At 35.0% G+C, this 14221-nt stretch overlaps 1 protein-coding gene across 1 annotated transcript in view; it reads right to left on the reverse strand.

The window, feature by feature from the left end:
* Window positions 1-1888: 1888 nt before the first annotated feature.
* Window positions 1889-14221, reverse strand: part of LOC145505076 (potassium channel subfamily T member 2-like) — a 40175-nt gene continuing 27842 nt past the window's right edge. The window contains exon 3 of the mRNA XM_081486784.1: window positions 1889-2297. Coding sequence (XP_081342910.1) covers window positions 2266-2297 — 32 coding nt within the window. The 3' untranslated portion in view covers window positions 1889-2265. The remainder of the gene's footprint in view (window positions 2298-14221) is intronic.

Consider the following 14221-nt stretch of genomic DNA (forward strand, 5'->3'; position numbering starts at 1 on the left):
TGGAATTTGCTTACTTGGACCTTTTGAGTGGATTTTGTTATCCATGTACCTACTTTATAATTACTGTGAATATCAATAGCAAGGTAGATCAATGAAGAAAACTAATAGTGCCAATTAAGCTTTTTAACACCATATCATCTAGTGATTTATTGTTTTTTAAATCAAATTAATGTTGTGCCTTCATTTAAAATGAACTTTTGAAAGTGGTTCTTTAGAAAACCATAAAATGTATGAGTAAAATCCATTATCCCCAAAATTCATTGATTCAGCTGCAGAAGTCCCCTTCCATATTATAATTACCACTAAATCTATGAATATAATAAAATAAATTTCTTAAATGTGCTTTTTGTACATCTTGTCATGATAACATTTTTTTCTTGCTCCAGTTAATTATCCCAATGCCCAAAATACACAGAACATGGAAAAAAGAGTTTTTTTAATAGCAATCAATTTGGTGTTTTCAGTTTAGTTCAGTTCAATCACTCAGTCGTGTCTGACTCTTTGCGACCCCATGGACTGCAGCACACCAGGCATCTGTCTGTCAACAACTCCCAAAGTTTACTCAAACTCATGTCAATTGATACAGGTAAAGTAAGCATGGAATTTTCTGCCTTTTAGAGTTTTTTTTTTCTTTCTTTTTTAGTTTTAAGCTGGACTTCAAGGAAATCCAACCAGTCCATCCTAAAGGAAATCAGTCCTAAATGTTCATTGGAAGGACTGATGTTGAAGCTGAAACTCCAATACTTTGGCCACCTGATGCGAAGAGCTGACTCACTGAAAAAGATCCTGAAGCTGGGAAAGATTGAAGGCTAGAGGAGAAGGGGAAGACAGAGGATGAGATGCTTGGATGGCATCACCAACTTGATGGACATGAGTTTGAGCAAGCTCCAGGAGTTGGTGATGGACAGGGAAGCCTGTCATGCTGAAGTCCATGGGGTTACAAGAGTTGGACACGACTGAGCAAGTGAACTGACTGACTGCTTCATTTCTACAGATCACACTTTTAAAACAACACTTTAACACTTTCATGAACATGCATAATGCAAATTACTACCATAGATCCTCTCCTAATAGGGGTTTTGACCAATTTTACCTTGGCTTTGAGAAACTCTAAGGTATTTAGAATTAGATAGTGTGGGATATTTTAGGTTTTCTTTTGAACCACTTTCTTCTTTTTATTTCACAGATTTTCTATCATTTTTCCAAATGTATATTTGCTCACAGAAAACAAAATTCATGCTTTTTCTGTCTTCTATACCTCTACCATCCTATAATGATTTTGTATAGTATAGCAGACAACAATACACAATGCAGTACACAAAATGTATTTGTTTATTGAACACCAAAATTCTAATTAAACTTCAATTTTCTAAGTATTTATATCACAGAAATGATAAGGGGCTATTATGGGAGAAATAAAAATATAAAAATAAGTAAATTTGTGGTTTTCTAAAAATAAAGCCTTATGTGAGATCCATCAACTTACACAATATCATTCAGCTCCAGTCTGTTTTCTGGAGATGGGTCTATCAAGATGTAGAAGTGGATATTTTGATGATCATTTATATCATCTACAAGATAAATAAATGCCAAGCTCGTTACACCACTTACAGAAAATTATAGCAATTATTGCAGAGCATCTGACCTTCAAATCCCATAGCTGTCAACAAAAACTTGCTATAGTTTTGCCCACAGAATGACTGTGTATGTAACTTTGACTATTTTCAAATTACTGCCACTGGAAATATCTGACAAGTACTCATTTTTTGTTCCAAAAGATGTTAAAAATAAAGGATCTAATTCTGGTCAGAACAACCACAGTTATAAGCTATCTTGTAAGCTATTACACTATAAAATATTTCTATTACAGAAATGGCTAGACAAGATGTTTATTTGATTTGTTATGCTTTAATAATTATATATAAAAAAACAAAACTGTAGTTATAAATGGCCACCTCAGACAGGAACATTCATATGGGAAATACTGTGAAAAAATCATCTAATGACATTGTGTTTTAAAAAACACAACAGAAATGTATCTAAAAAGCATGAATGTCCTAAATATGTTTGAATTCCTTACATGATGTATCTGATATATGCCATGGTAATATTCTGGCAGAATGCAGTGTCCTGCGGATCAGATTTAATTGTAAGTTTCAAGGGAAACATACCACTAGATCACTTGCTTTTTCTCTAAATCAATACATATTCAAAAAAGAAACAGCTGTGCTCTTTAAGTTTTGTCAGTTCACTCTGAAGACATCATCAGACTTCAGGTTTGGAGAGTTGACTTGGCACTGAAAAGGAAAAGAAAACAGCTTTGAGATTGAAGTTTTTTAGTTTCCAAGACTATGAGAATGTGTAAACATAGAGCCATGAGGACACATACTCAGTAAGTGTTAATTCTCCCAAGGGTGAAGTTTTTAAGGTGGAAGGGCACTGTTTCAAAACCTGCTCTAGAGCCAGAGTGCTCTCTAGACACTTCAGTTAAATTTGGCTCCTAAAAGCGATATGAAATTTTCCAGTTTGATCCAAAAATCTAAAACTATGCTTCATAGCCGTAGAGATATATCAACATGCAAATAACTGCATAAAATTAAATATCATTTTTAGCCCAATATAGCTGATCCTAATAGTTTTCTACACAGGAAAATATATATTATTTTCATAAAATAGTATCTACCACTCACTATGTGCTTCAAACTAGAAACCTGTCATTGGACTGTGAAAGATAATCTTTTCAGTTATGATCTTTCAAGTTGATATGCAGATGCGACTTATTATTAAGTCTATAAATAAAAGTCCTTATCTTACAAGGCAATTAAACTGCAGTGTAATTGAAGCCTCCATAAACTTTCCAGTAAAACTATTACAATCGTAAGATTATCAAATTAATAGTCAAATAAACGAATATATTTGTTGCATAACCCTGGGGCAGAAACAAGGAATTGTATCCTGCCATGGGGAGAAAGTTACCAGGCCCTGTGAAATTTGAAATTCATATTAAAAATTAACAAGTTTTAAGCATATTTATATATCAAATATTGAATGTAGCATGCTTATACTAAAAATCATTTGTTGTTTATCTGAAATTCAAATTTAACCAGGCAACCTGTAATTGTTTTTGCTAAATCTGCCAATCATACCGAGGGGTGTGTGGTTATAGCTAATTCAATCAGCTGGAGCTTGGATTTCCAATGAATATATAATAAGCTTACTCCAAATAAGGTGCAATTTCACCTCAAAGCATATTGTACTGGCAGGAGATTACCAGAATCCTTTTTCTATATAGAAAGCAATTTTAACATATGTATTGTTTTTTAGGAATTTCTCCTTTGTATGAATTTCCACATAGGCTAAACAAACAAAAAAACATCCTGGAGACTGAAGCATGATGCCCTGAAACGTAATAGGTCATTAGAAAATCTCCACATCATTTGGCTCTCAACTAACATCTAATTGATAATGTGAAAAAGTAAAATAAATACATTTCTGTACAGAAAGTCTAAAAGGTTTTGGAAAGACCTATTTATTTATTTATTTTCATTTTAGCAGTTGAGTATACTACTTTAAGAGCTTTCCAGGTGGTTCAGTGGTAAAGAACCTGCCTGTCAATGCAGAAGAAATAGCCTGGAAGATCCCCCGCAGGAGGGAATGGCAATTCACTCCAGTATTCTCGCCTGGGAAACCCCAGGGACAGAGGAGCCTGGGGGACTACAGTCCAGTCCATGGGATCACAAAGAGTCAGACACGACTTAGAAACTGAGCACGCATACTACTTTAAGCTTAATATCTGAGATTGAAGAAAAATGTATTGAACATATTATCTGAACATTTTAAAAGTAAGTATGGCTTTCAGTTTTACAGCTATGCTCTAGTACCTCCAAATGGCTTACAGGAAGCATTTTTACCATTAGTTAATAATCATAATTTATCACACGGTTTTTGTTATTTTGCGCTCCAATTTAATCATTTAATAATGTTAACTAGGCATGATTGTGCTTCCCTAGTGGCTCAGATGGTAAAGAATCCTCCTGCAATGTGGGAGAACTGGATGTGATCCCTGGGTTGGGAAGATCCCCTGAAGAAGGGAATGGCAACCCACTCCAGTATCCTTGCCTGGAGGATTCTATGGACAGAGGAGCCTGGCAGGGTACAGTCCATGGGGTCGCAAAGAGAAACGACTGAGCAACTTTCACTTTTCACTTTTTTAGGCATGATTAGTTACAAATAATCCTAAATCTGAAGACAACGATGAACAAGTTAGGCCAAGTCTACAGATTTACCCATAACAAGTTAGCTGTAACCTTTCTGTATGATTTTAAGCATATCATTTCAGTTATCTTAGGATATTCACTATTACTCTGTTGAAATTCACTAATTCCAAACGCATAAAATAGTGCAACCTCTACTATAATTATGACATAAAGCATTTCTGTGATGACAAAAAGTTCTCTTCTGACCTTTTCAGTTAATTCCCCTCATGCCCAGTCCTTAGAATCACTAATTTCTAGAAACAATCACACATTAGGATCTTACAGTGTGTTTCTGTAAGGCTTTTTTCCCCTTTGTGAAATCTTTTTGTTGAGTATGCAAGTAGTTGAATGGATCTACTTTAATATTAATAGTTATTCAAATTTTCTTTAATTTATGATTACATGAAATATAATTATATGATTTTACTTTTAATCTATTTATTTCTTTATATTTTAAATGGTCTCTTAGATGACATAAAGCTGGATATTGCTTCTTTTAATCCCAACTGATGACTTCTTCCTCTTAATTGAAATGTTTAACCCATGTGTATGTAATATAAATATTAATATTGTTGTTGTTAATTGTTCAGTCCTGTCCAGCTCTTTGAGACCCCATGGACTGCAGCCCACCAGGCTTCCCCGATCAAATATCAATATAGTTGGGTTAAAATCTACCATCTTGCTAGTTGTATTTCACTTGTTCCAGATGTTATTTGTGCCAGTTTCTTTTTTTTTCCTGCCTTCTTTGAATTAATTGAGGTTTTAAACAGTTCTTTTTGTAATCATTCCATTTTATTTTCACTATCGGTTGTTACATCTCTTTGATTTAGTTATTTTTTGGCTTCTCTAGGTCATTGTTTGGAAAATTTTTTTTTTTTCCTGAAGTGCCAAGTATTTAATATTTTAGACTTTTTAGGTCATATGAGCTCTGCTGTACTTAATAAACTTTTTCAACTATAAACTGAAAGCAGCCATAGAAAATGCAAAAATCAGTTAGAATGATTACTTTTATTTTTTCCCAAAACTGGCATGCTATCATTTGCTGTCCCTTGCTCTACAGTTTAAAATACACAGCTTTAGTTGTTCAATATCTGCTCATATATAACACATCACTTTACATGTAATTCAACAAACTCGCATGTGTGCTAAGTCACTTTGGTCATATCTGACTCTTTGCGACCCTATGGACTATAGCCTCCATGCTCCTCTGTCCATAGGGATTCTCCAGGCAAGTGTACTGGAGTGAGTTGCCATGCCCTTCTCTCAGGGGATCTTCCCCACCCAGGGATCAAACCCATATCTCTTATGTCTCCTGCATTGGCAGGCAGGTTCTTTACCACTAGCACCACCTGGGAAATCCTTAACAACCTTACTATATTCTGTTTCTACTTTTTCTTATTATTTATTATTGTCATACTTTTTTGTTTCTCTCTATATATATTATAAACTTTACAATGCTTGTTATAAACAGTAAATTATCTTTGAACAAAATTTTTAAAATAGCCATGCATCTTTTACAATTGCCCATATGCTTACTTATTTTGTTTAGATCTAAAGTTCCAACAGGCATCATTTTTCTTCTATATTAAGATCTTCTTTTAACAAGTTTTTCATATTGAAGAGCTGCTGTTGACAAATTTTCTCAGGTTTTGTTTTCTAAAACTTTCCTTATTTTCTTTTAGTTCAGAAATATATTTTTCCTATGTATAGAGTATTAGGTAGTTTATTTATTTATTTATTTTCAGGAATCTAGACAAGTTTCTCAATTGTGATTTGGTTGGAGAAGTTTCAGACAAGAAGGTCCCTATTGTCCTTATATTTGTCTGTTCTTCTTGAAATGTCTTTTTTCTTTGGCTTTTTTTGAGGTATTTTATCGTTCAGATCCAGCAATTTTTTATATTGTGTCTTGGCATTATTTTATTTGTTATATTTATATTGCTTGAGCTTCACTGAGCTTCTGAGATCTTGAATAGAGTTCCCACCAAATTTGGAAAAAAAAAAATGTTGATCATTATTTCTTCAAATATCCATTCTCTTCTTCCTTCTGTTACTCCAATTACAAAATTACTCCATATTGTCCCACATGTAACTAGCACTATTTTTTCAAAGCTTGTCTACTCTATTCTGCATTTTAGATAGTCTATTGCTATGGCTTTATGTTCACTGATGTTTTTCTTCTGCAATAGCTATTCTTATGTAAATCTCATGCAATATATGTTTTACTTGGAAAACACATATTTTTCCAAGTAAAATATGGAAAATTAAAGAATTACAAATTCTAACTTACAGGAGGTCCATGTCTTCAATTTCTCTCCTTATCATTCTGATTTTCTTTACCCTCTTGAACATATAGAGCAGATTATATTATAATAACTACCTGAATATTCATTCTTTCTAAATCTGTTTCTGTTGATTTTTTTTTTTCTACTGGTACTGTTCATATTTTCTTATTTGGGGTCACTTACATGACTTCCAGCCTGCAAAAGGCTTAAATCATTTGTTAACCTTTTCTCAGGTAACAAAATTATATGCTAATTTTTTTCCAATATCTGTACACTATTGATTTATGTTGTTTCCAGTTATTTAAATTGAGACTATAAACAGTCATCATAATTGGAAATTTCTTCTTATTGTTTCAATGCATTTAGAAAGCTCATTTTTGCTCTCATTGACTATTTATACACAACTCATAATAAAATACTGAAAGTAAAATGTTCATTCAACTAATTAAATTTTTCTCAATGAAAAAATCTTTTATTTTACTCAAATGTCCACATTTTTCTTACACATATGCCAAAACACAGTATTTAATTTCTAGTTGTAAAGATAAAATATATGTATTAAGTTCAATTAACAGTGAAGTTAAATTATGTAAAAATATTGATATCATTAAGAAGTTAATGTTCTGGGAAGGATATGATACAATTCCGTGAAACAAAACTTTATAGCTTTACTTCTGGGAGATATGGAAAATTCACTGCAGAAATAATTACATTCACCATAAATTGTTATCAACTCAGCAGTTACCTCTTTTGAAAGCTTCGTTACTTTATGTATTAAGAAAACTGCAGAGTTTGTTTCTTTCTATTAACATTCTATATACAGAATGAGACTAACATAAAACCCATGGATGTATCCTTCTGTGTCTGCCTCCTTGTGAGAATGGGTTAGTTCTGGAGATACATAATAACATAAAATCATCCATTTTCTGGAAATCTATACTGGCAGTATATTGATTATATGTATCAATACTATTGTATTCATACTGGGAAATGGTAAATGATATATTTCAAAAAACAATAAAAATTCAGTATCAGTTTCTTTTCAAATAATGAATTATTGTTGAAATCATTATAGTGATCTCAGATACTTATGTTATTCCTCCTATGTGCTAAAAGTTGTAAAATATTTTAGAAAAATATCTAGCTCTGGTGCCTTTTCCCTCTTTGGTAGTGTATTTCAGGATACATTTTTAACCTTTTACTAGAAAATGTACTTGACCTATTGATTAGAATTTGGGGGAATTTTTAATTAAAAACTTACATGAAAATGACCAATGATTTATAAAAGAATCTGAAAACAGAAGTTGATGGTATTACTTTTACTATTACTGCTATCAGCACCACAATATATATCACAGGTTTGAGTGGGAATAACAGTCCTTTCTCGTTTCTATCCCATAAAAAAGAATGGCTAAGAATTAAGTCATCATTTTAACTATATAACCAGTTCTTGGTTAATCTGTCAATTATTTCAGACAAATTATAAGCTTATTTAACACAGAAACTAAGGCTTCCTGATGGACGTAATGAAAGCTACATCTAACAAGTAGTTACCTCTGTCACTTACAAGGATTTCTTTTTTTTTTCCCCTTGGTGTTTGCTTGTTTACTAACAGTATGAAATTTAAAACAATCTATGTCAAAATCAGAACCTGCAGCACTGGTCACACCAGGAACACTTACTTATCAACTGATAATGGTAAAATATTTATATTATACATAACATATTATATATATATATATATAATATAAATATAGAATATTCAAAATGTGGGTCATACTAATAGTTAAGAATATATCAATAGCTATTAAGAATAATTTTAGTGAGTATAAGAACCATAAATTGTTGAATAATGATGTCAGTTATTAACATAAAGAAAATAATAATTGTATATCTGCAGTACAGCCTATAGATTGAAGAATCTTTTGTCACATGCATTCTATTATTTTATGTCTATTACATTTTATATAGATATATTTATATATTATATGTATAATATATACTTATATATTTTTATTTGTATATTGATTATATATATAATATATACAATATATATTTGTATTATTTATATAATATTAATACTATATATTTATAGATATATTTATATCTATTAGTTTATATCTACTATATTTATATCACATCTCTTTGGGAAAACCTGACTACCCTTATCTGTTGGTTAAAGAACATGACATTCAGGGATACAGTGACTTACCCAAGGACACATGGCTAGTTAGTAGATAATGCCATCACTTTGAGGTGAATAAGTTTAAATTTAAATAAGTTTAAAATTATATTGAAGATATTTTCCAAAAAAAAATCAAAAAAAGGCAAGTAGAACTTGTAGATCATCACATTAGTTAATTTCTAAAGGCAAGCATGTTCTCAGATTCTGTCTCCCAAACCCTTGTGGCCAGATGTGCCCAGTAGTAAATTTTTTAGATTTAGAAAGTAATATTGGGTGCATAATGTATTTCATGTAATATTCTCAGTTTTTTCTAAAGCAGCGAAGTGCATATTTCTGCAGCAAACATATGAATATCCACTACAAACATCATCAAAGATCCAAATAGTTTCAAACAGTTTGGATCAGTTTCTGGGCTTAAACAAGTTTTGGTGTCAAACCTACTTGAATATTCAATCTCCAGAAATTTTGGATTTTAAAAGTACAGTGAGAGACTTCTCCAAGCCAGGCTTCAACAGTACATGAACTGAGAACTTCCAGATGTTCAAGCTGGATTTAGAAAAGGTAGAGGAGCCAGAGATCAAATTGCCAACATTTACTGGATCATTGAAAAAGCAAGAGAGTTCCAAAAAAAAACTACTTGTGCTTTCTTGACTACAGCAAAGCCTTTGACTGTGTGGATGACAACAAACTTTAGAAAATTCTTAAAGACATGGGGATGTCAGACCACTTTACCTGCCTCCTGAGAAATTTGTATGCAGGTCAAGAAGCAACAGTTAGCACTCCAGTCCACATGGAACAATGGACTGGTTCTAAACTGGGTAAGGAGTACATCAAGGCTGTATATTGTCACCCTGCTTATTTAGCTTAAATGCAGAGTACATCATGCAAAATGCTGGGCTGGATGAAGCACATACTGGAATCAAGATTGCTGAGAGAAATATCAATAACCTCAAATATGTAGATGACACCACCCTTGTGGCAGAAAGCAGAGAAGAACTCAAGAGTCTATCGATAAAAGCGAAAGAGGAGAGTGAAAACGATGGCTTAAAGCTCGACATTCAAAAAACTAAGATCACGACATCCAGTCCCTCACTTCATGGCAAAAAGATGGTGAAACAGTGGAACAGTGAAAACAGTGACAGGCTTTATTTTCTTGTGCTCCAAAATTACTGCAGATGGTGACAACAGCCATGGAATTAAAAGACGCTTGCTCTTTGGAAGAAAAGCTATGACCAACCTAGACAGCATATTAAAAAGCTGAGACATTACTTTGCCAACTAAGATCTGTCTAGTCAAAGCTATGGTTTTCCCAGTAGTCATGTATGGATGTGACAACTGGACTATAAAGAAAGCTGAGTGCTGAAGGATTGATGCTTTTGAACTGTGGTGTTGGGGAAGACTCTTGAGAGTCCCTTGGACTGCAAGGGGATCAAACGAGTCCATCCTAAAGGAAAGCAGTTCTGAATATTCATTGGAAGGATTGACACTGAAGCTGAAATTACAGTACTTTGGCCACCTGATGCGAAAAACTGACTCATTGGAAAAGACTCTGATGCTGGGAAAGACTGAAGGCAGGAGGAAAAGGGGATGACAGAAGATGAGATGATTGGCTCCCATCACTGATTCGATGAAGATAAGTTTGAGGAAGTTTGGGGAGTTGGTGATGGATAGTGAAGCCTGGCATGCTGCAGTCCATGGGGTCACAAAGAGCTGGACATGACTGAATGACCGAACTGAACTGAGGGATTATATACCACTAATCTAACTAATCATCTTTCAGGATTTGAAATAGCTCAACTGGAATTCCATCACCTCCACTAGTTTTGTTCATAGTGATGCTCTCTAAGGCCCACTTGACCTCACATTTCAGGATGTCTGGCTCTAGGTGAGTGATCACACCATCGTGATTATCTGGGTCGTGAAGATCTTTTTTGTACAGTTCTTCTGTATATTCTTGCCACCTCTTCTTAATATCTTCTGCTTCTGTTAGGTCCATAGCATTTCTGTGCTTTATCGAGCGAATCTTTGCATGAAATGTTCCTTTGATATCTCTAATTTTCTTGAAGAGATCTCTAGTCTTTCCCATTCTGTTGTTTTCCTCTATTTCTTTGCATTGATCACTGAGGAAGGCTTTCTTATCTCTCCTTGCTATTCTTTGAAACTCTGCATTCAGATGGAAATATCTTTCCCTTTCTCCTTTGCTTTTCGCTTCTCTTCTCTTCCCAGCTGTCTGTAAGGCCTTCTCAGACAGCCGTTTTGCTTTTTTGCATTTCTTTTCCATGGGGATTGTCTTGATCCCTGTCTCCTGTACAATGTCATGAACCTCTGTCCATAGTTCATCAGGCATTCTATCAGGTCTAGTCCTTTAAATCTATTTGTCACTTCTACTGTATATTCATAAAGGATTTGATCTAGGTCATCCCTGAATGGACTAGTGGTTTTCCCTACTTCCTTCAATTTAAGTCTGAATTTGGCAATAAGGAGTTCATGATCTGAGCCACAATCTGCTCCCCGTCTTATTTTTGCTGACTGTATAGAGCTTCTCCATCTTTGGCTGCAAAGAATATAATCAATCTGATTTCAGTGTTGACCATCTGGTGATGTCCAAGTGTAGAGTCTTCTCTTGTGTTGTTGGAAGAGGGTGTTTGCTATGACCAGTGCGTTCTCGTAGCAAAACTCTATTAGCCTTTGCCCTGCTTCATTCTGTACTCCAAGGCCAAATTTGCCTGTTACACCAGGTGTTTCCTGACTTCCTACTTTTGCATTCCAGTCCCCTATAATGAAAAGGACATCTTTTTTGGGTGTTAGTTCTAGAAGGTCTTGTAGGTCTTCAAAGAACCATTCAGCTTCAGCTTCTTCAACGTTACTGGTCGGGGCATAGACTTGGATTACTGTGATATTGAATGGTTTGCCTTGGAAACGAACAGAGATCATTCTAACATTTTTGAGATTGCATCCAAGTACTGCCTTTCGGACTCTTTTCTTGACCATGATGGCTACTCCATTTCTTCTAAGGGATTCTTGCCCACAGTAGTAGATATAATGGTCATCTGAGTTAAATTCACCCATTCCAGTCCATTTTAGTTCGCTGGATCATTGAAAAAGCAAGAGAGTTCCAGAAAAACATCTATTTCTGCTTTATTGACTATGCCAAAGCCTTTGACTGTGTGGATCACAATAAACTCTGGAAAATTCTGAACGAGATGGGAATACCAGGCCATCTGACCTGTCTCTTGAGAAATCTGTATGCAGATCAGGAAGCAACAGTTAGAACTAGACATGGAAAAACAGACTGGTTCCAAATAGGAAAAGGAGTACGTCAAGGCTGTGTAGTGTCACCTTGCTTATTTAACTTATATGCAGAGTACATCATGAGAAACGCTGGGCTGGAAGAAACACAAGCTGGAATCAAGATTGCCGGGAGAAATATGAATAACCTCAGATATGCAGATGACACCACCCTTATGGCAGAAAGTGAAGAAGAACTAAAGAGCCTCTTGATGAAAGTGAAAGAGGAGAGTGAAAAAGTTGGCTTAAAGCTCAACGTTCAGAAAACTAAGATCATAGCATCTGGTCCCATCACTTCATGGGAAATAGATGGGGAAACAGTGGAAACAGTGTCAGACTTTATTTTTGGGGGCTCCAAAATCACTGCTGATGGTGATTGCAGACATGAAATTAAAAGATGCTTACTCCTTGGAAGGAAGGTTATGGCCAACCTAGATAGCATATTTAAAAGCAGAGACATTACTTTGCCAACAAAAGTCCGTCTAGTCAAGGCTATGGTTTTTCTAGTGGTCACGTATGGATGTGAGAACTGGACTATAAAGAAAGCTGAGCGCCAAAGAATTGATGCTTTTGAACTGTGGTGTTGGAGAAGACTCTTGAGAGTCTCTTGGACTGCAAGGAGATCCAATCAACCCATCCTAAATGAGAGCAATCCTGGGTATTCATTGGAAGGACTGATGTTGAAGCTGAAACTCCAATACTTTGACCACTTCATGCGAAGTGTTAACTCATTGGAAAAGACCCTAATGCTGAGTAGGATTGGGGGCAGGAGGAGAAGGGGACGACAGAGGATGAGATGGTTGGATGGCGTCACTGACTCGATGGACATGGGTTTGGGTAGACTCTGGGATTTGGCAATGGACAGAGAGGCCTGGTGTGCTGCAATTCATGGGGTCACAAAGAGTCAGACATGACTGAGCAACTGAACTGAGCTGAATCTAACTAATTAATGTTCTTTGGAAGATAGATATATGAATATCTTAGACAATTACATGCACAAGGATTTACATTATTTCAACCTAACCTGTAGAGACAGGTTGTATCTTTTATTATGCAGCATTCTTCTGCAAGTTCTATCATTTGTCGGAAAAAGAAAGAGGATCTAGGAAAGGATATTGCTGTAGATAGATGAAGGAAAGTAAGACTCCTTTCTATCTGATAGTGTCTCAGCAAAGGGATAGAGAATAAATGTGTTGAGAATAAAATTGAGGTGATGATGTAAAGACTTTAAATTGTTGCCTCACCAATTTAAGATGAAAGGTTGTTGCTGAACCATGAAAAACACCAGGATTCTTGGCCTCCGGAGGAGAAGAAATCAATCTGGGGCCAGTGATGAGGATTGATTGCTCAGATTTTGTGTAATAAAGTTTTATTAAAGTATAAAAGAGATAGAGAAAGCTTCTGACATAGACATCAGAAAGGGGCAGAAAGAGTGCCCCCCTGCAAGTCTTTAGCCAGATGTTATATAGCTACACGTTTAGTCACTCAGTTGTATCTGACTCTTTGTGACCCTATGGATGTAGCTCAGCAGGTTCCTCTGTTTGTGGGATTCCCCAGGCAATAATACTGGAGTGAGGTGCCATTTCTAGCAGTCTAATTAGAGAAAGGAAATGTCTCAAAACTCAGAGACTGGCACCAGTTCCCTCACCCGCAACATGCATTTTGAGATAACATTAGCACAAGATGAGCTGTCTTGGGCCAAAAAATGATTGACATGAATCCTGAAGAAAGGCAGGTTTCCAAGCAAATACAGTCTCATTAACATAGCTTAAGAGAAGATTTGTATGAGTGAAACATACTGGTTTGTCAAGTCAGTTCTGAGTCTTAGGTGGAACTGACTTGAAGATAGAGTCTAGGGTAAATACATAGTTCATTAACATAGTTTAAGACAAACATTTCCATAAGAAAAATGCATTGGTTAGCTCAAGGTTTGAGAAAAGTTAACTTCAGGTGGAACCAGCTGTCATCATGGCAACACAGAATTTTACAAGAAACCTTTTTTTTAGATTTGTATAGAGAAGGGATTAAAATCTAACACTAATTTGTTTCCTCCTGCCACTTAAGAAAGAGATAAAAAAATGTCTGACACTTGCACCCTATTTCCTCCTTTTGGAGACTCCTGGCCTTCCTTCTTGTTACCCTCTCAGAATGTAATTCGTAGATAAAAGAAAATACAAGGGACAAATTGAAGATTAAGGAGTGTGTGTGCA

The sequence above is a fragment of the Giraffa tippelskirchi genome, chromosome 5 (assembly GCF_054371585.1).
Source record: "Giraffa tippelskirchi isolate mGirTip1 chromosome 5, T2T-mGirTip1v1.2.pri, whole genome shotgun sequence".
Taxonomy (NCBI): Eukaryota; Metazoa; Chordata; class Mammalia; order Artiodactyla; family Giraffidae; genus Giraffa; species Giraffa tippelskirchi.